This window comes from Mesoplodon densirostris, chromosome 20 (assembly GCF_025265405.1).
Source record: "Mesoplodon densirostris isolate mMesDen1 chromosome 20, mMesDen1 primary haplotype, whole genome shotgun sequence".
Lineage (NCBI taxonomy): Eukaryota > Metazoa > Chordata > Mammalia > Artiodactyla > Ziphiidae > Mesoplodon > Mesoplodon densirostris.
Window position 1 is genome coordinate 34,552,549 of NC_082680.1, and position 23,441 is coordinate 34,575,989.

The 23,441-nt window shown below is 38.7% G+C and overlaps 1 protein-coding gene across 6 annotated transcripts in view; it reads left to right on the forward strand.

The window, feature by feature from the left end:
• Positions 1-23,441, forward strand: part of PSD3 (pleckstrin and Sec7 domain containing 3) — a 567,622-nt gene that overhangs the window by 451,901 nt on the left and 92,280 nt on the right. For all 6 annotated transcript variants that reach the window (XM_060086127.1, XM_060086126.1, XM_060086129.1 and 3 more), the window contains one exon: positions 10,761-10,954. In XM_060086127.1, coding sequence (XP_059942110.1) covers positions 10,761-10,954 — 194 coding nt within the window. The remainder of the gene's footprint in view (positions 1-10,760; positions 10,955-23,441) is intronic.

The window sequence follows — 23,441 nt, forward strand, 5'->3', positions numbered from 1 at the left end:
AAGAGTGGGAGGGAGATGCAAGAGGGAGGAGATATGGGGATATACGTATATGCATAGCTGATTCATTTTGTTATAAAGCAGAAACTAACACACCATTGTAAGGGAATTATACTCCAATAAAGATGTTACGAAACAAATGAAGTAGAAATGAAGAAAACAATAGCAAAAAAAATAAATAAAACTAAAAGCCAGTTCTTCTAGCAGTTAAACAAAATTGATAAACCTTTACCCAGACTCATCAAGGTAAAAAGGGAGAAGACTCCAATCAACAGAGTTAGAAATGAAAAAGGAGAAGTTACAACTGACACTGCAGAAATACAAAGGATCATAAGAGACTTCTACAAACAACTCTATGCCAATAAAATGGACAACCTGGAAGAAATGGACAAATTCTTAGAAAGGTATAACCTTCCAAGACTGAACCAGGAAGAAATAGAAAATATGAACAGGCCAAACAGAAGTAATGACATTGAAACTGCGATTAAAAATCTTCCGACAAACAAAAGTCTAGGAACAGATAGGTTCACAGGTGAATTCTATCAAACATTTAGAGAAGAGCTAACATCCATCTTTCTCAAACTGTTCCAAAAAATTGCAGTGGAAGGAACACTCGCAAACTCATTCTACGAGGCCACCATCACCCTGTTACCAAAACCAGACTACAAAAAAAGAAAATAACAGATCAATATCATTGATGAATATAGATGCAAAAATCCTCAACAAAATACTAGCAAACAGAATCCAACAGCACATTAAAAGAATGATACACCACGATTAAGTGGGATTTATCCCAGGGATGCAAGGATTCTTCAATATACGCAAATCAATCAATGTGATACACCATATTAACAATTTAAACAGTAAAAAGCATATGATCATCTCAATAGATGCCGAAAAAGCTTTTGACAGAATTCAACACCGATTTATGATAAAAACTCTCCAGAAAGTGGACATAGAGGGCACCTACCTGAACATAATAAAGGCCATATATGACAAACCCACAGCAAACATCATTCTCAATGGTGAAAAACTGAAAGCATTTCCTCTAAGATCAGGAGCAAAACAAGAATGTCCACCCTCGCCACTATTATTCAACATCGTTTTGGAAGTCCTAGCCACAGCAATCAGAGAAGAAAAAGAAATAAAAGGAATACAAATTGGAAAAGAAGAAGGAAAACTGTCACTGTGTGCAGATGACATGATACTATACATATATAGAATCCTAATGATGCCACCAGAAAACTACTAGAGCTAATCGATGAATTTGGTAAAGTTGCAGGATACAAAATTAATGCACAGAAATCTCTTGCATTCCTATACACTAATGGTGAAAAATCAGAAAAAGAAATTAAGGAAACACTCCCATTTACCATTGCAACAAAAAGAATAAAATACCTAGGAATAAAACTATCTAAGGAGGTAAAAGACCTGTACTCAGAAAACTATAAGACACTGATGAAAAAAATCAAAGATGACACAAACAGGTGGAGATATATACCATGTTATTGGAATGGAAGAATCAACATTGTGAAAATGACTATACTATCCAAAGCAGTCTACAGATTCAATGCAATCCCTATCAAATTACCTATTGCATTTTGTACAGAACTAGCACAAGAAATCTTAAAATTTGAATGGAGACAGAAGAGACCCCAAATAGTGAAAGCAATCTTGAGGGAAAACACAGAGGTGGCAGAACACCCTGACTTCAGACTATACTACAAAGCTACAGTAATCAAGACAATATGGTACTGGCACAAAAACAGAAATATAAATCAATGGCACAGGATAGAAAGCCCAGAGATAAACCCACACACCTATGGTCAACTGATCTATGACAAAGGGGGCAAGGATATATAGTCAAGAAAAGACAGCCTCTTCAATAACTGGTGCTGAGATAACTGGACAGCTACATGTAAAATAATGAAATTAGAATATTCCCTAACACCATACACAAAAATATTCTCCAAATGGATTAAAGACCTAAATGTAAAGCCATGCACTATAAAACTCTTAGAGGAAAACATAGGAAGAACACTCTTTGACATATATCACAGCAAGACCTTTTTTGACCCACCTCCTAGAGTAGTGGAAATAACAACAAAAATAAAAATGGGACCTAATGAAACTCAAAGCTTTTGCACAGCAAAGGAAACTCTAAACAAGATGAAAAGACAACGTTCAGAAAATATTTGCAAACAAATCAATGGACAACGGATAATCTCCAAAATATGTAAATAGCTTATGCAGCTCAACATTAAAAAAAAAAAAACCAATTAGAAGATGGGGGCCTCCCTGGTGGCGCAGGTGGTTGAGAGTCCGCCTGCCGATGCAGGGGATACGGGTTCGTGCCCTGGTCTGGGAGGATCCCATATGCCGCGGAGCGGCTGGGCCCGTGAGCCATGGCCGCTGAGCCTGCGCGTCCAGAGCCTGCGCGTCCGGAGCCTGTGCTCCGCAACGGGGGAGGCCACAACAGTGAGAGGCCCGCATACCGCAAAAAAAAAAAAAAAAAAGAAGATGGGCAGAAGACCTAAATAGACATTTCTCTAAAGGAGACATACAGAGGCACATGAAAAGCTGCTCAACATCACTAATTATTAAAGAAATGCAATTCAAAACTACAATGAGTTATCACCTCACACCTTTTAGAATGGGCATGATCAGAAAATCTACAAACAACAAATGCTGGAGAGGGTGTGGAGAAAAGAGAACCCTGTTGCACTTTTGGTTTGAATGTAAATTGATACAACCACTATGGAAAACAGTATGGAGATTCCTTAAAAAACTAAAAATAGTACTACCATATGACCCAACAATCCCACTACTAGGCATATACCCTGAGAAAACCATAATTCAAAAGGAGACATGTACCACAGTGTTCATTGCAGAACTATTTACAATAGCCAGGTCATGGAAGCAACCTAAATGCCTACTGACAGACGAATAGATAAAGAAGATGTGGTACATATATACAATGGAATATTACTCAGCCACATAAAGGAACGAAATTGGGTCATTTGTAGAGACGTGGATGGACCTAGGGCCTGTCATACAGGGTGAAGTAAGTCAGAGACAAACAAATATCATATATTAACATATATACATGGAATCTGAAAAAATGGTACAAACTGGTTTGCAAGGTGGAAATAGAGATGCAGATGTAGAGAACAAAAGTATGGACACCAAGGGGGGAAACTGGGTGGGGGGATGAATTGGGAGATTGGGATTGACATATATACACTAATATGTATAAAATAGATAAGTAATAAGAACCTGCTGTATAAAATAAAATAAAATTCAAAAAAAGCAGTTGTTTTCCGTTCTTTGTAGAATTCCAGTGAAATATAGGACTCCAGGACTTGCATGGTTCCTTATCTATCTTTTTTGTTTAGAAATAAAAGCACACCTGTCATAGGTAACATAGGATATGGGAAATTCGTGATTTACAGTTGATCTTTAGAAAGAACAGAGAAATAGAAAGATAATTTTTTGATAGCACCAGAGCTTTTGTTGTTCTCCAAATGGACTGCATATTAAGCTGTGGACTTTGACCACCCAGTGACTCATACATGATTACACAGTGGACAGATTAAAGAATGTTTTGGGGAATTTTGTAGGTCATAAGATGTTAAGACGTCTGGAATCTCAGTAGAATATACTATTCTTTTTTTTTTTTTTTTTTTTTTTCTTTTTTTGCGGTACACGGGCCTCTCACTGCTGTGGCCTCTCCCACTGCGGAGCACAGGCTCTGGACGCACAGGCCCAGCAGCCATGGCTCACGTGCCCAGCCACTCCGCGGCATGTGGGATCCTCTCGGACCGGGGCACAAACCTGTGTCCCCTGCATCGGCAGGCAGACTCCCAACCACTGCACCACCAGGGTAGCACTATACTATTCTATTTAATGACACAATAAAAAGTAAAGTGAATTTAAGTGTAAGGTGACATGATCATTTCATTAACCTTTGTAATTTGAAGAATACTTGTTTAGCAGGATTGAATATTTTCAGCCCTCACTTATTGTCAGGGTTTTACTGAGCTGTACTTTGTTGAACATTTCTCCGATTATTGTTCTTCTGTTTTTGTCTTTGGTTTTAATATGTCTTAGAATATACAAGCCTCTCTAACAACAGCGTTTCTAAAAGAAATGTGATGCATGCCACGTATGTAATTTAAAATTTTTTAGTAGCTACTTCATCAAAGTTTAAAAAAGGTAAAATTAATTTTATAAAGTATTTTTAACTTATCCCAGTGTATCCAGAATATTATCATTTCAATATGTATTTGGTAGAAAAATTATTGGAATATTTTCCTTTTTTGTACCAAGTCTTTTGAAATATGGTGTGTATTTTTTTATTTATTTTTCATCTCAATTTGGACTACCCACATTTTAAGTTCTCAGTAGCCATATGTAGCCAGTGGCTACCATATTAGACACTGTACTCCTTTTGCCTGATGTTTATATAGAGAAAAATCATAATTTCATCCCCAAAACTCAGCAGAACATTTTAAACCAGTATAGAGACTCAAATAAAGAGGACTCAGATAAATTAGAAATGAAATGGGAGACATTTAATTGATTCCACAGAAATACAAAGGATCATAAGAGACTGTTATATGACAACAAATTGGACAAAGTAGAAGAAAAGGATAAATTCCTAGAAACATACAACCTACCAGGAGTGAATCATGAAAAAAAAAAAAAACAGGAAAACTGATGAGACCAATTACTAGTAATTACTTGGACAGGTATTTGATTACTGATTAAATAAACAAAACAAAAAATAAAAGTCCAAGACCAGATGGCTTCATTGGTGAATTCTAGCAAACATTCAAAGAAGAATGAATGCCAATCCTTAAACTATCCATACAATGAAAAGGAGTGATTCTGCCAAACTCATTCTATGAGGCCACCATCACCCCAATGCCAACGCTAGACAAGGATGCTTCAAGGAAGGAACATCACAGGCCAGTAACACTGATGAACATAGATGCAAACAATCCTCAACAACATACTAGAAAACAGTCCAACAGCACATTAAAAGCATCATAAATGAAGATCAAGTGTGATTTATTCCAGGGATGCAGAGGTGGTTCAACATCTGTAAATCTGTAAATGTGGTACACCACATTAAGAAAATGAAGGATAAAAATCATAATCTCAACAGATGCAGAAAAAGCATTTGACAAAATTCAACATCCATTTGTAATAAAGACTCTCAAAAAATTGAGTGTAGAGGAAATGTACCTTAACATAATAAAGGCCATATGTGACAAGCCCACAGCAAACATCATATACTCAACCTTGAAAAGCATTTCCTCTAAAATCAAGAACAGTATAAGGATGACGTGGCAATTAGGCAAGAAAAATAAAATGCATCCAAATTAAAAAGGAAGAAGTAAAATTGTCTTTATTTGCAGGTGAAATGATACTATATATAGAAAACCCTAAATAGTCCACCAAAAAACTATTAGAATTAATAAATGAAGTGCACAATATAAAATCAATATACAAAAATCAGTTACATTTCCATATACCAACAATGAACTATCAGAAATAGAAATTAAGAAAATAATCATTTTTACAATAACACCAAAAACAACAAAATACTTAGGAATAAATTTGACCAAGGAGGTCAGAGGTCTATACACTGAACTCTATAAGACATTGATTAAGAAATTGAAGAGGACACAAATGAAAAACATTCTGTGCTAATGGATTTGAATAATTAGTATTGTTAAATGTTCATAATACTCAAAGCAATCTAAAGCTTCAGTGCAATCCTTATCAAAATTCCAATGGCATTTTTCACAGGAATAGAACAATGCTAAAATTTGCATGGAACCACAAAAGACCCCAAGTAGCCAAAGCAGTCTTGAGAAATAATAACAAAGCTGGATGCATCACAATTCCTTTCAAACTATAAAATAATCAAAACAGTATGGTATTGACATAAAAACAGACACATAAGTCAGTGGAACCCAATAGCCCAGTAATTAACTCACACAAGGCAGCTAAGAATGTACAAGAGAAAGAATTGTCCCTTCAATAAATGGTGTTAGGAAAATTGATAATCTACATGCAAAAGAACAAAAGTGGACCTCCTCCTACACCAAACACAAAAATCAACTCAAACTGTATTAAAGCCTTGAACATAAGACCTGAAACCATAAAACTAGAAGAAAACATAGGGAGGAAACTTCTTGACATTGGTCTTGACAGTGATTTTTTTGATTTGACAACAAAAGCAAAAATAAACAAGTGGATCTAAGTTAAACTAAAAAGCTCTGCACAGCAAAGGAAACCGTCAACAAAATGAAAAGGCAACTATGGAGTAAGAGGAAATTTTTGCAAATCCTATATCTGACAAGGGGTTAATATCCAAAATATACAGTGAATTCCCACAGTTCATTAGCATAAAATCAAATAACTCAGTTTAAAAATTTGGAAAGGACCTAAGTAGACATTTTTTTCTAAAGAGACATAAAAAAGGTCAACAGGTATATGAAAAGGTGGTCAACATCACAAATCATGGAAATGCAAATCAAAACCACCTGAAATATCACCTCATACCTGTTAGGATGTCTATTATCAAAGAGACAGGAGGTTACAAATGCTGGCGAGGACATGAAGAAAAGGGAGCCCTGGTGCACTGTTGGTGGAAATGTAGAGTGGTACAGCCGCTATGCAAAACATTATGGATGTTCCTCAAAAACTTAAAAATAGAGCTACCATATGTTCCAGCGATCCTACTTTTGAATATATAGCCAAGGAAAAGAAATAATTATTTCAGAGATATCTGTACTCCTATGTTCAGAGCAGCATCATTTACAATAGCCAAATATGGAAACAGCCTAAAGTCCGTCTGTGGATGAATGGATAAAGAAGATATGATACACACACACACACACACACACACACACTGGTATACTATGCAGCCCTAAAATAAGAAAGAAATCCTGTCATTTTTGACAACATGGATGAACCTGGAGGGCATTATGCTAAGTGAAATAAAGCAGATAAAGATAAATACCATATGGAATCACTTATATGTGGATTTTTTTTTTAAAGTCTAACTTACTGAAACAGAGAGTAGAAAAGTGGTTGCCAGGGCATATGGTGTGGGGGAAATAGGGAGAGTTTGTTCAGAGGGTACAAACTTGCAGCTGCAAGACTAATAAGGTCTGAAGAAATAATGTAAAACATGGTGACTACAGTTGATAGCAGTGCATTGTATAACTGAAATTTACTAAGAGAGAAAAGCTTAAATTTCTTACCAAAAATAAATATATAAATAAATATGTGAGGTGTTGGATTTGTTAACTCAATGTTGGGGAACCTTTCATGATGTATGTGTATATCAAATCATCGGGTTGTACACTTAAAATACCTTACAATAAATAAATCAATTTTACCTCAGTAAAGCTGGAGGTGTGGGGTAGGGGAAAGTAAATGCATAAATAAACTAGTATGTCCATAAAATAAAATAGTACTAATCAATGAAAGTGAACAAACTATTGATTCTCACAACAATATGGATGAATCTTAAATATGTTTTGACAAGTAAAATAAACCATTTATGTGACATTTTGAGAATGACAAAACTATTGGGAAGGAAGGGAGACAAGTAGTTTCAGGAATTGGTCAGGGAGAGGAATTGACGAAAAGAAGGCAGCAGAGGGAATTTGGGGGTGACAGAACTGTTTTGTTTGATGTTGTGGGGGTAGATACATTATGCAGTATGTATTCCCATAGAATTGTACTTCTCGAGGAGTACATTTTGTGTATGTACATTTCTTAAATAACAGCCACGGTATGGGGAACGCAAGATATATTTCAGACTATACGAAATTAATTTGTTTTCCAAATGAATTGCATAACCGTTGTTATATATAACAAACAACCCGTTGTTTACTCGGGTTGAACATATAAATAAATAAATATATTGTAGGTAAGAAAGCCAGGTTTCTCACTGTTGAAGAAGTACAAATAAGCAAAAGGCAAAGGCTGGAATGAATTTTGTCTTGCTGGCTTGGGTTGGAGATAACAGTATGAACTCATGGGAAGGGAGGGAGGGAGGGATAGCTGGATTATATATATATATATATATATATATATATATATATATATATATATATATATATATATATATATATATATATATATATATATGCAATATCTATGTATTTCCCTAGGTGTGTCTGTTGAGAGGGCCTAGAGGCAGTAAGCACACCTAGCACCTGGATTTGGTTTCTAAATACCATTCTCCAATAAATAGAAGTGGGACTCCTTGTAGAGTAGTTGCTTCCAGGGCTGACACAAGGAAAATACAAGATGAGCTTGGAGGTAGCATCTTGTGGTACCTGAAAGAAAGGAAATACTTACAAAACAAAAAGGAAAAAGGATGAGGCATGATGAAAGGACACAGAAGCCTACTTGATAGAATTCCCAATGACCAAAGCTGGAAAAATTTGAACAACAGATTAAATAATGGTAGTGTTTGATTACAATCCAAATAATAAAATAAATATCCATGTGTCCATACTTACAGAAGAATTTCAATGAATAATGTAGAATAAATTAGGGAAATAAAAAAAAATCACCATTAGATCACTACAGTATAATTGTCTTAGCCAGAATACACAGATGAATGCTAAAATTAGTGGTCCTACGTTTAAAGAGAAACAGGATGTTTTCATAGTCACAAAATATCTCCCCCAAATCATTTGCAAAGGAAAATAGTAACTTTACAGTATAGAAACTTGCCAGAAACCACCTTAACCAAGTGATCCAGGTGCATCTCACTAATAATAAAACATGTACCTCCTGATCTGGTGTACTGAGAGGGTGTATCACCCATGGTATCCTTCCCAAGAATGTATAACCTCAATCTAATGATGAGAAGACATCAAACAACCCTACAGAATCACTGCCTAGTATCTTCTAGCTCATGAAGGACAAGTAAAGGCTTAAAAGTTGTCACTGTCTAGAGGCGACTAAAGAGCCATGACAGCCAAGTGCACTGTGGGGTCATGGATAGGATTCTGGAAAAGAAAAAAACATTAGTGAAAAAAAATGGGTGAGATCTGAATAAAGTCTAAAGTTTACTTCTTAGTATTGTATTGTTAATTTCTTAATTTTGACACTTTTATTATGGTTCTATAAGATGTTAACATTGGAGATAATTCCCTGGCGGTCCAGTGGTTAGGACTCTGCACTTCCACTGCAGGAGGCCCGGGTTTGATCGGAACTAAGATCCCACATGCCACGTGACGCGGCCAAAAGAAAATAAAAGGTGTTTACATTGGGGAAACTGGATGATGAGCATAAGGGGACTTTGTACTATCTTTGCAAATCCAAAATTATCTAAAAATAAAATTAAAAGTAATGTATAGTTGCCTGAGTTCAGTGTTATTTTCATATATCTCACAATTATTTATAAAATACCAATGGGGAAAAATGAAAAATGTCTGTTTTACTCTGATAACCAAATAAACACTTCTTTTTTTTTTTTTTTTTTTTTTTTTTTTTGCGGTACGCGGGCCTCTAACTGTTGTGGCCTCTCCCATTGCGGAGCACAGGCTCCGGACGCGCAGGCTCAGCGGCCATGGCTCACGGGCCCAGCCACTCCATGGCATGTGAGATCTTCCCGGACCAGGGCACGAACCTGTGTCCCCTGCATCGGCAGACGGACTCTCAACCACTGCGCCACCAGGGAAGCCCCCAAATAAACACTTTTGATGATTGTTAAGCTTGTGGTTTATTTTAAATATATTTTGGTGGTGGTTACTTTGGTTGAAGTTTTATAAAAAGATTCAATATTCAAAGCTTAATAAACAATGAAACCAGAGATGATTCAGGACACTCAAACTGGAGAGCTAAGACAAATGCTCTTATTCTGGTTATGTGTTTTCCAGCAGTATATCAGAGCTTATTAGCTTTCTTCTAATCTTCCCCTCTATTTATTAGCTGAATGTGACCACCTCCTTCATACTTAACGTACATTATAACTTCAGCGTTCAACTTTCCCTGCTTGAAGGAATGGGGATTCAAAAGGGGGGCTGGGCAATTAGGGGTTTTCTCGGTCAGTGATAGATAGGGTGCTCCAATCTTTAATGGCGATTGGGAAAGTAGTAGCTCTAAGATGCCAAAGCACTGTGCATGGCACCCCCATCCTAACCCGTTGGTAGCTTTACTTGAGGTTTTGATATTAGAGATTACCTGGTTATTTGGCAGATATAGTCCCATATTGTTTACTGGACTTAATCTGTACTTGTCGTATTCTGTATGCTTGGTGCTATTCTAGGTCATGCAGAAATCAAAATCAAAATCATGATCTCTGCCAAAGAACTTGTACTTGTTTGAAAGAACACAAACATGAAGGCCCTGTAGTAGGTGTAAAGACCAGAGGCTTTAGAGTTTTACAGTCATATCCTCACTGTTTCTTCCTTCAATTCCTAGGTCTGTGCTTTGGCATATTTATTTAAACTTTGAGTCTATTTCCTTACCTGTGGTATAGGATACTAATATCAGTCTTACAAGACTGTCATGGTCATTAATACCTGGCACACGGGAGATGTTTAGTGAACCTCAGTTATTTTTATCATGGTCGTTGTTATTAAGACTGATAGACCATTAGAAAATATGATAGTTTATTACACCAAATAACTCTGTTCATTGACTATTGTGTTACTCACAATGTTCACATTTAATATTGTGTTACTCAACCTGTGTGTTCAATCTTTGTTTTATCCTTTTAGAGATGATGAAGAGAAAAAAAAGTCTCCGTCAGAAGGTACTGATGAGAAGGCTAATGGAACACATCCAAAGACCATCAGCCGTATTGGGAGTACTACCAACCCATTCTTGGACATTCCCCACGACCCAAATGCTGCTGTGTACAAAAGTGGTTTCTTGGCTCGGAAAATCCATGCAGATATGGATGGAAAGAAGAGTAAGCATCATTTATTGACATTCTCTATTTCATTTATTTCGTCTTTAAGATAGGCTCAAAATTTAAAGTGAATTTATCTGAAGTAAAGTGAAGGGATAAAGAAAAATTGTATTATGTTTATTTAGAAAAGTATTATTGAAATTCGGTAAAGCCTCTAACCCTAAATCTAAAATCCATTATGCACCTGATCTTCTGCAAGTAGAATTATAGATCTTCAGAACTGGAAGATTTCTTACAGACTATTCATTTCTAACCTCTTATTTATTTATTCTTGCCTTCAACAAATAATTTTTAGTACCTGCTATGTGCTAGGCATCAAAAATACAGTAGTATATAGAATGGACAAGGGCCCTGTCTTCATGGAGTTTACATTTTCTGGTGGTTGAGGGAAAGGTTGGATTTATAACACATAGAATGATAAATAGTGTCAGGTCCTTGAGACAAAGCAGGGAGGTTTAGAATTGAGATCCAAGCACATGTGGAATGCTGACCTCTGTGGAAGATGGACGGCTGCAGTGTAGGTGAGTGCGGTGTGCTTAGTCCTAGGAAATGGAAGGAGGCCCATGTGACAGGATTATCTACTGACACATGATGTTGGAAGTTTGAGTGGAATGGAGTCTGTTTCTATGTTTAGAATAGCCCTTGCAGAGTATGAAATAGCAATTGTATATAGTTGGATAGACCAAGATAGCTATTAATGCATGAATTAACAACTTTAATGCAGAATTAATGCAGAATTAGGCTATAGCTCTAGATTATTTCTATCCATCTCCAGACACAGACATGCAGTGCTGGGATGGACAGTCCTGCTGTTTCCACCTGTGCTGGGCCCTTTTTTCTTAATGTATTAGCATATTCTATTAGGGTACAATCAAGAGAAACGTAGCAGTGTAGCTTTACACTGACTTACAATGCTGAGCAAGCCTTGCTGTCCCCAGTTCTGTAGGAGCGCCCCACCGTGTTTCTGGGCAGTCTGTACACTAGCCCACTAGGCTATGTCATTTTCTCTGTCAGCACTCCAGTGGCTGCAAGGGACAGTGAGTCTAACAGCTTAGGAGAAAAGGACAAGGAGACGCCTCAAGATGAATTGTCTCCAGGACATTTTCTGCATTTCTTTCTCTTTATTGTTTTTGCATATCATATTTATTCTTTTTTTTATTGAGGTATAATTGATTTACAATATTTTATTAGTCTCAGGTGTACAACATAATGATTCAAAAAGTTTATAGATTACACTCCATGTATATTAATAGTTATTATGAAATATTGGCTGTAATTCCCTGTGCTGTACAGTATATCCTTGTAGCTTGTTTATTTTATACATAGTAGTTTGTATTCCTTAATTCCGCACCCCTATTTTGCCTCTCCTCCTTTCCCTCTCCCCACAGTAAACACTAGTTTGTTCTCTATGTCTGTGAGTCTGTTTCTTTTTTGTGATATTCATTCATTTGTTTTATTTTTTAGAGTCCACGTATAAGTGATGAAACACAGTATTTGTCTTTCTCTGTCTGACTTATTTCACTAAGCATAATACTCTCCAGGTCCATTCATGTTGCTGCAAATGGCAGAATTTCATTCTTTTTTTATGGCTGAGTAATATTCCATTGTGTGTGTTTACATTTATATATATCACATCTTCTTTATCCATTTATCTGTTGATGGACACCTAGGTTGCTTCCATATCTTGGCTGAAAAGTTAGCTGATAGCCTTATGGGAGCTCCTTTGTAAGTAACTTGTTGCTTTTCCCTTGTTTCTTTTAATATTCTGTCTTTATTTTTAATTTTTGCCATTTTAATTACAGTGTGTTGGTGAGGTCCTTTTTGGGTTTCAGACTCTCTGTGGATTTTCAACGAAAAAGTCTATTTCCTTTCCCAGGTTAGGGAAGTTTTCAGCTATTATATATTCAAATATATTGTCTTCCACTTTCTCTCTTCTCCTTCTGGTACCCCTATAAGGTGAATGTTAGTACATTTGATGTCATCCCCGAGGTCTCTTGAACTGTCCTCATTTCTTCTTATTCTTCTTTCTTTTTTTGCTCAGCAGCAGTGATCCCCACTGCTCTGTCTTCCAGCTCACTCATCCGTTCCTCTGTATCATTTAATCTACTGTTGATTCCTTCTAGTGTATTTTTCATTTCAGTTATTGTATTCTTTATCTCTGTTTGGTTGTTCTTTATAGTTTCTAACTCTTTATTAAAAACTTCTAATTTCTCACTCTGTTCATCCATTCTTCTCCCAAGTTCTTTGATCATGTTTATGATCATTACCCTGAACTCTTTCTCAGGTAGGTTGCCTGTCTCCACTTTGCTTAGTTCTCCTTCTGGGGTTTTATCTTGTTCCTTTCTTTGGAACATGTTCCTCTGTCACCTCATTTTGCCTTATTTGCTGGTTTCATTTCTGTGTATCTAAGTTGGTTACATTTCCTGACCTTGGAGAAGTGGCCTTCTGTAGGAGACATCCTGTGTGTCCTGGCAGCTCACTCCCCTCTGGTCACCAGGGCTGGATGCTCTAGGGGTGCCCCCTCTGCGGACTGTGGGTCCCCCTGTTGTGGTAGGCTGACTGGTGTGGGCAGTCTCATAGGCATGGCTGGCCCCTGGTCTGGTTGCTGGCCAGGCCCTCCTTGTGTAGAGGTTGCTGGTCATTGGTTGGTAGGCCTGAGTCACAAGGTGGCTGGCAGCCTCACTCCTGGTGAGCCCCAGAGCTTGCGCTGGCCCACTGGTGGTCAGAGCCAGGTCCTGGGGTCTAGCTGCAGGACCCAGGGGTGCCAGAGCTGGTATCGGACTGCTGGTGAGTGGGGCTGGACCCTAGGGCAGCTGGCTGAGGGGCCCAGTGTGTCTCAGAGCTGGTGTTGGCCTGAAGGTAGGTAGGGCCAGGGCCCAGCTGGTAGGTGGGCTGGGTCTGTAGGCTCCAGGGCTGAGGTTTTCCTTGGCCATGTCTCTGCCTGCTGGTGGGTGATGCTGGTCCCAAGGCTAGAGCAGGCTTACTGGTGGGTGGGGTCAAGGTCCAGGAGATTCTGGGGCTGGTGCCTGTTCACTGGTATGCGGAGCTGGGTCACGGGGTCTCTGGCTGCAGGGCCCTGGGGTTCCTGGGTCTAGTGCCCATGTACTGACGTGTGTGGCTGGGTCCTGGACCCTCTGGTGGACAAGGCCGTGTCCAGGGGCAGCTGTGGGCTCGAGGGTCTTAAGGCAGCCTGTCTGCTGGTGGGTGGGACTGTGTCCCCACCTAGTTAGTTGCTTGGCCTGAGGTGTCCCCGTACTGGTTCCTTCAGGTTGGTGGGTAGAGGTGGGGCTGGGTCCTGAGGCTAGTACGTTAGAGGGAGGATTCCGAGAGGTGCTCGCCAGACCAGCGTCCACATGGTAGCACGAGCTCCCCAAACAGCTGCTGCCAGCGTCTGTGTCCCCAGGGTGAGCTGCGGTTGCCTCCCGCCTCTCCGGGGGGCTCTCTGAGATCAGCAGGTGGGTCTAACCCTGGCCACTGTCAAAGTCTGCTTCTGTCTTGGGTCCCAGAGCGTGTGAGATTCTATGTGTGCCCTTGAAGAGTGAGGTCTCTTTCCCACAGCCCTCTGGGCAATGTCCTGAAAGTCAGCCCCACTGGCCTTCAAAGCTAAATATTCTGGGGGCTCATCTTCCCGATGCAGGACCCCTGAGCTTGGGAGCCAGATGTGGGGCACGGACCCCTCACTCCATGGGGAGAACCTCTGCAGTTGTAACTATTCTCCCGTTTGTGGGTTGCCCACCCCAGGGTGTGGTCTTGGCTGTACCGTGACTCCGCCATCCAACCCATCTCACTGTGGTCCGTTCCTTATGTCTTTAGTTGTAGAAGATCTCTTTTGATAGGTTCTGGTCTTTTTTGTAAGTGGTTGTAATTTTGTGTGTCTGTGGGAGGAGGTGAGCTCAGGGGCTTCCTGCTCTGCCCTTGTGGGAACCCCGCTCAGCTTTATTCTTTGGAAGGGGAGGCTTTCACGTGGCTGGATGTGTGATTACTAGTGGCACGGCAGAACATGTGTTCAGTTCTGTCTCCTGACCTCCACTGTAGTGTGTTCTGGGGCAGGACTGTGACTGACACCCGCGTGGTTGCTCTGGCGAGAGGAGAGTTCCCTCCAGCAGGGGTGAGATACAGTTCTCAGAGAAAGGGTGATCTTCTTGGTAGACAAAGCTGGCAACGCTTATCTCTTTGTCCCCAGCACACACACACACCCTTTCTCCATACATTGAGTTCAAACAGTGCTTTTACCCAACATGGCACAGTTTCCCATCTCTAACCACAGATCTCCTCACCTCTATCCCGTGTGTCTAGCTGTGGCTTCCGGCTCCAAGGCTGGTTGGTGTCCATTCTCCTCAGGTAGGGATGTAGCTTAACTCTACAGGCTAACTGAAAAATACAGAATATCTGACATACTTCATATAAAGTACTAGAGGCAAAAAACAGAATAACTTCAGTTTAAAATGCCAGTTCTAGAAAAGGCGAAAGAGGCCACAGAACAGCTGTCGCTGATTCAATGTCTGTTGCTACATCAAGCAGGATGGGCTGACCAAGCTAATGCACTTGAGCGTCTTTTCACTGAGTCACTTCCCTGGGTAACTTATTCCAGAGCATCCTCAGGTTCAACCTGTTGACATTTGCTTTGTCCATGTTTTCCTGGGCCACCTCTGAGGATTTTTGGAGAGAATCCCCCTGCTGGAAGCTCTGATCGCTTAGCAGCCCTATGAGCAGGAGCACAGGCCCAAACCATCGCAGTCCCCTTGCACCAGGCCAGAGGTTTTCCTGCCAGTAAAACGCCTTTAAAAGCCTTAGTTATCTCCTTGGAGAACTTCTGGCTGGTGAGGGCAGTTTTAAGTGTCATGGGGCGTTTTTTCTGTTTAGCAGCTTTAGACGTTCTGCCTGTTACCTGCCTCTGCTTCAGTCTCTGTTTCTGCTCCTGCTTCAGAACACAAAATAGGTGGGAAAACAGATGGATCAGGTAAGACGGGGCTAATTGGGCCCAGTCTCCAGACTTCACTCCAGCCGGTTGCTTTATCACGGAGGGCTTCTTCACTTCTGCCTTTGAGAGAGGGTTTTGGGGAGGAGTCTTGAAGTTTCAGCCTTTAATTCCTCAGGCTCTTCCTAGATATTCCCATTTCAGTTTTTCATGGTTTTTAAAATCACGTAAGTATGGGCAGATAATTCAACTTTTTCAGTAGAAAGTGCATAGTTTCTGATGATAATTTACATACACTAAAATTTACCAATTTAAATTACATAGTTTGAGTTCTAAAAAATGAATACAGTTGTGTGACTACCATCACAATCAAGATACATAACATTTCCATTACCTGAAAAAGGTCTTGCTGTTAATTCCTTCCACCTTTACTCCCAGCCCATGGCAACCACTTATCTGTCCTTGGGCACTGAGCTTTTTCTTTTCTATAATTTCAATAAATTGAATCATGCATATTTTTTTGTGCTTGGCTTCTTTCACTTGGAAGTGTTCTTTGCAGATTCATCCATATTGTGTGCTGCGTTAGTTTGTAGTTTGTCTCATTTTATTGCTGAGTAGTATATTCATTCCATTGTTTGAATATCTTACAGTTTACACATACACCAGCTGGGCATTTGTGTTGTTTTCAGTTTGGGGCTATTATAAATAAACCTGCTTTGGATATTCTCAGACAAGTCTTTGCATGTACATATGTTTTCATCTCTTTTCAGAAGGTACCTAAGAGTGAGAGATGAGCTTGCTGGGATGTGTACTAAGTATATATTTAACTTTATAAAAAAATTCCAAACTGTTTTCTGAAGTGTCTGTAATGTTTTGCATTTCTGCCACCTGTGCATGTTATGTCCTCTTGATAAAAGGATCCCTTTGTCATGAAATGACCTTCCTCATTCCTGGTCACATTCCTTATTTTGAAATCTACTTTGTCTAATATTAATATAGTAACTCTAGCTTTCCTTTCAGTTTTTGCTAGAATTTTTTTCTAGCTTTTTAATCTTATTCTGTGATCTTGTCTTTAAAATTGTTTTCTACAGCATACTTGTGGGTCTTTTCAACCAACAATCTGTCTTTTGATTGGAGTGTTTATACCATTTACATTTATAGTAATTACTGATATAGTTGTCTTTAATTCTGCCATCTTGCTCTTTGATATTTACTTACTCCATCTTTTATCTTTTTCTCTTTTCCTGACTTGTTTGGGCTTGTGTGTGTTTTGTGGCATTGGGGGGTTCGGTCTTTCTTCACTGTTGGCATGTTAGCTGTACCTCTTTGTTTAATCATTTTAATGAGTGCTGGAGGGTTTACAGTATAGTCTTTAACGTGTCACAGTCTGCCTTCAAATTTTACCACTTCATGTGTAGTTTGGAATCTTTATAACAGGTTACTGTGCTATTGTCATACATTTTAATTATGTATATAAAACTCATACTCCATTGTTATATTTTTGCTTTAAACAGAAAGGTATTTACTTTTACTCACATATTGACCATTCCTGGTGTACTGGGTTCCTTTTTGCAGTTTCACATTTCTATTTAGTATTTTTTTTTTCTGCCTGAACAATTTCTTTCAGTATGTCTTATAGTAAACTGCTGGTGAGAAATGTTCTCATGTTTTATTGTTTTTTAAAATAATATTAAGGCTGCACCTTAATTTTAGGAATTTATGGTCACTTGTGTGTAATTCCTTGGCAGTGTTTTCTTTTTTGTTCAGTAATTTTAAAATGTTGTTCCGTGGTTCTCTACCCTGTGTGGTTTCAGACAAAGGGTCTGCTATCATTTTTTGTTCCTCTGTACCTAGTGTGGGTTTCTCCCCCTCTGGCTGCTCTCAAGATTTTTCTCTTTATATTTGATTTTAAGCAGTATTATTATGAGGTGGCTCACTTTATGTTTTCCTTGTCTGGGTTTTTTTTTTTTTTTTTTTTTTTTGAAGTTCTTGGATTCATTGGTTTATATTTTTTACCAAGTCTGGAAATTTTTCAGCCATCATTTTTATAGCACCCACCCCTCTTCCTGGGGCTCTAGTTTCCTGTATGTTAGACTATATTACACAAAAGGTTCATTGAGACTCTGCTCAATTTTCTTCCTACTCTTTTTTTTGTTTTTTCAGTACTTTAATAATTTTTGTTGCTATATCTTCAAGTTTACTACAGTATTTTTATTCCATATATAGTATTTTTATCTTAGAAACTGCAATGTGAAACTTTTATATCCTTCATTTCTCTCCTTATCAAGTTTGTATCTTTCTTAATATCCTTGAGCATATTTCTCATATTTACAATAGCTGTTTTAAGGTCCTTCTCTTCAAATTCCTTTCTCTCTGTGTTTTTCTGGAACTGTTACATTCTGTGCATTTCTGGTAATTTTTGTTTGCATGCCAGACTTTGTGACATTTTTTGGGGTGGATTTGGTTTTATTCCTTTAAAGAATATTGTATTTTATTCCATTGTCCAAATGAGTAACTTGCAGATTAGCTGAACCCTTTAGAGGCTTGTCTTTACCCTTTGTCATGGTGGATCCAGAGCAGCCTTTATTTGGGAACTTATTTAGCTCCATCACTAAAGCATTATTACCCTTCTTTAGACTCTCTTCAATGCCCTGGTGTTAATGAAGTCTTTCCACTCTGTCTGATAAGAACACAAGCTGTTCTTAGCCCTCTGTGAGCTCTTAAAATTACTCATTCCACTACTTACTTCTGAAGAATTGGACCATTTCCTTTCAGATGTGTTCAGATCAGTGCTCCAGCCAAGACCTGGGGATTCCTCTGCAGACCTCCAGAGCTGTTGCTTTGTGCAGCTTTTCTCTCTATTTTATCCTCCTGCTCCATAAATTCTAGCCACCTCAGCCTCACCACACTCCCTCTTCAGCTCCTCAGCTCAGCACTACTTCCAGGCACCTACTTTTACTGCTAGATCTTAGACACTGCCTCCAAGCAGTAATCTGGGCTTACCTTATTTGTTCCTTTCTCTTCTAAATCACAGTTCAGATCTGCCTATTGTACAATGTTTGAAAACTTTTGCTTTATATATACTGTCCTATTTTCTAGTTGTTATGATCAGAGGGCAGTTTCTGTAGCAATTAATCTTTAATGGGCATAACTAGAACTAAACTGATTATTGATCCCTGTTGTTAAGAAATTTCTTTCTAGTTGCCTCAGACCTCAAGACCTAATATTTACTGAGTTATGAAAGTGGTAAGGAATTCTAGGTATTTGAGTATGACCAGGTGTGTATTTGGAGTCCCAGAACAGGATTTGTCTTCTTCCCAGCTAATCTTTTCCATGCTTCCCAAATCCCTTTTGTTGGACTTCCAGTCAAATCTGGTTGAACTGGTTTATCTCACTGCTAGATGGCTACTGCTTCTTGGAAATGCACCAACACCTGACCTGCTTCTGAATGCATCCGTCTGTTTTGAGAGGTACTCACCATAAGCAAATTTGAAGTATGTCTTATAGTACTCATATCTAATGTGCTTTAAAATATATCACTTTTCATTTCTAATACATTAAAAGAGTAAAAAACAACAGTGGAGCTTTTCTGGAATAGGAGATCCAAATAATTTTTGAGAAATTTGTGTAATGATATCTTTTGGACATATTATCCTGCTAAAGTCTGTAGAAATTTATTTGGATACATCGTGTTCACTATAGCCAGCGCTGTATTGCATTTGCATGTATATGTAAACATGGGGAGGTGCTCTGATGATAGATATTACTAAAAGTTTTTCATAAGTGAAGATTTGGGTCAAAACTCTATGGAGGGCCTCCCTGGTGGCGCAAGTGGTTGAGAGTCCGCCTGCCGATGCAGGGGATACGGGTTCGTGCCCCGGTCTGGGAGGATCCCATATGCCGCGGAGCGGCTGGGCCCGTGAGCCATGGCCGCTGAGCCTGCGCGTCCGGAGCCTGCGCGTCCGGAGCCTGTGCTCCGCGACGGGGGAGGCCACAACAGTGAGAGGCCCGCATACCGCAAAAAAAAAAAAAAAAAAAAAAACTCTATGGAAAGATTAAAACCCTGATTAACTTGTCTCCAAAAGACCACTTGTCCAACTCAAGGTTTGTATATTTCATTTTTCTTAATTAACTCTGAGTACTAAATTTGTCAGTATTTCCATAATTCCTCATACAAACATTTTTTAAAACTTGGAGATTTTCTTTGCTCTTATTTATTTATTTAGTCTTTTAAAGATATGGTCAGCTCAAAAATTTGTCCAGGAGACAAATCATAATTAAAAGCAAATGTTTTATCTCATAGAAGTATAGGTGTTTACCAAACCCATTAAATCTGACATTAAGCGAAAGCTTTGAACGGTCAAATTTAGAAAGCAAAATGTATCTTCTGGATTTTGTCAGGTAGAATGAAAAATAAAGTTCAGTATAAGCTCTTAGCTTTATTAACCTGATACATGATATTTGTGGAAATCAAGAAAGTGATTGGAAACAACAAGGTACTCAAAATATGAATGTTCTAAATGATGATGAATAACGAGATAATTAAGTGATTACTCAATATTAGTGCTTTTTCCTAAGCACTTCATGCATTGCTTCATTTAATCTTCACCTTATGAAGCAGGTATTATTACTATTATCCCCATTTTACTGAGGAGGAAATTCATCTTAAATTTATTAGCCAAAGCTGTAATATAGAATATCAGGATATCTGGTGGGACTAAAATCTGATTATACCAAACTAATTGTGGCACATTACTAAAAGCAGTGCCCATGAGAAAGTATGTTTAGAAAACATTTAAGTTCTCCATGTTTTTTGCAATCAGTACCATCTATTACAATGTAGCATGTATTTAGATGACTAGAGGTCTCAGTCTGGGGCCAGTGGGGCCTGAACATTTCTTTTACTTGGCCAGCCTAGCACTCTTTTGTAAATTGAATTGTGTGAATTTAGTTAGGCATTTTCTGGTTGACCATAGTTTCCACAAGGCCCTATATCATTATACCAGGCCTCCTTACACAATAATTGCTACTTTTCTGGCCCCAGAGTCATTTGAGGTTGTGACCCACCTCCCCTCACCCCTGCCTCCCATTTAGACTGAGGTAGCCTTAAGGAGATGGGGGCAGACAGATGGGCAAGACCATACCTACTGCTAAATTTGTACTTCAGTGGTATCAACGTGGCAAAAAATGAAGTGCTTATCTAGTTTTACTGCCACAGCCTGTATAAGCTGAGATGCAAGAAATGAATTTTTCCCTACATGAATTAAACACTCCTCAAGTACCTAAGACTATACATGTGCAAAGACTGTGTTAAATATAGCCTCTCTCCTCTTAGGAGCTAACATTTAGGTGTACCATACACAGAGTAATTACCATCTAGAATCCACAGCACAAGTTTCTAAATACATATATTGTTAGCTAAGGTACCATATAAAACATTCAAAATTGAGTGGGAGAAGTACAGTTGGGACCATGCTGACATTCTCGCAGATAACAAGATATCCAAAGGACAGTGGAATAGATAAGAGGGCCCAGAAGCAGCAGTGTCCAGTGTTTATGGTAACTTGATTATACAACAGAGGAAGTGATTCAGATAATTGAAGACAACAGAACTATTTCAGTAAATGGTGCTGAGGGTGTGGGCGGTGATATGTGTGGTCGGGGGAGGTATGTGGTGTCTGTGGAGGGGGTGAGGTGGGTGTAGTGTGTGTGCTTATGGAATGAGGGTGTGGTGGGCGGTATGTGTGTGTCTGTGTATGTTCCCCACCTGAGCCCAACCAGAAAAATCAGTTTCAGGTAGATTAAAGGTAAACATTTGAGAGAGAAAATCTAAAATGTTTAGATCAAAATGTGAAAAAACATCTTAATGACCTTTGGGTAGAGAAGGCTTTCTTAAGATTTAGAAAAACAAAAACAGTGAAAGGATATATTGCTATATATGATTACATTAATGTGAAGACTCCTCTTTTAAAAAGTTAGAAGATAATCCACAGTTTGGGAGAAGATACTTTGTAGCATATTATATTACTAATAATGGATTAGTATCGTATGTGTGTAAAGGAATCTTAAATTAATTAGAAAGTTGACATAACAGAAAAATGGGCAACAGTTGGAACAGACCATTCACAGAAAAATAAATTGCAGTGATCCATAAATATATATGAAGAGATACTTAGCCTCACCAGTAATCAAGGATACTCAGATTAAACACGCAGTGAGATATCATTTCACATATGTCTCATTGGCCAGAATTTGAAAGAGTGATAATACCAAATGCTGGCAAGGATTTTAGAGCAGTGAGCACTCTTCCACTCTGTGCATGTGAGTGTTGGTGGTATCACCACTTTGGAAGACACTTGGCAATAATCAATAAAGTTGGAAGAGCCTACACCTGTGTCTCAGTTAACCCAGTCCTAGGTACGTATCTACAGAAACTCTTGCCATTTTACAAGGTGGGGGGATTGTTCATAGCAACATTATGTTAGATCAAAATAAAACAACCTAGGGCTTCCCTGGTGGCGCAGTGGTTGAGAGTCCGCCTGCCAATGCAGGGGACGTGGGTTTGTGCCCCGGTCCGGGAAGATCCCACATGCCGCGGAGCGGCTGGGCCCGTGAGCCATGGCTGCTGAGCCTGCGCGTCCGGAGCCTGTGCTCCGCAACGGGAGAGGCCACAACAGTAAGAGGCCCACGTACCGCAAAAAAATAAAAAATAAAACAACCTAAATGGCCCTTAATAAGAGATTGGAAAGGCTTCATATATTCATATAGTAGAAAACTATGTAACAGTGAAAAGCAAGTAACTAGAGTTACGATTTTTAACATGAATGACTCTCACAAAAGGTAATGTTTAATGAAAAAAAGCAACTTGCAGAAGAATGTGCATATATGGTAACATCTTAAAGCATGCAACACAGCACTATTTTTAATAGGAACACATCCACATAGAAATCATTAAATATGGCTTAGTGATTACCTCTGGCAAGGGGAAGAACATGCAGTCAGTGAGGAGTACCTAGCAATTCACCTATATTGACAATTTTAAAAAATTAGGTACACGTATGTTTCTTGCTCTTGATAAACTTCTGATCTCTTAATGTTTCATTATAAAATTTTAAGAACTTGATAGAACACCTGATTGCATGGGAAATTTAGAAGCAGTTGGTATTTTTCTTGAAGTCTGTGCGAGAAAAATAATAATTATAAAACCGAAAACCCCAAAATTAGTATTCACCTTGTAATATTTTAAACCTTCACCACAATAATAAAATTTTGGTTTTTTTGTTTTTCACATTTAGAAATGTAAAAGATTTAATTATGGTTACACAATGGAATGTAAATATTGTCCACCTTGACCCTGTAAGAGTACAGATGAAAGAATTTGGGGTGTAAAAGTGGAGAGGGGAGAGCCCAAGGGAAACAGGGATAGAGCCATCATGCTGCTCTTAGAGAGAAGTGGGAAGGGGCTACCTAATACCCAGGAAGCAGGAAATAATGTTGTTAGCATGCTCTTAAAACTACTGGGGCAACAAATAAGATGCAGATAAAAAGCCGTACAAATGTACTGGACAG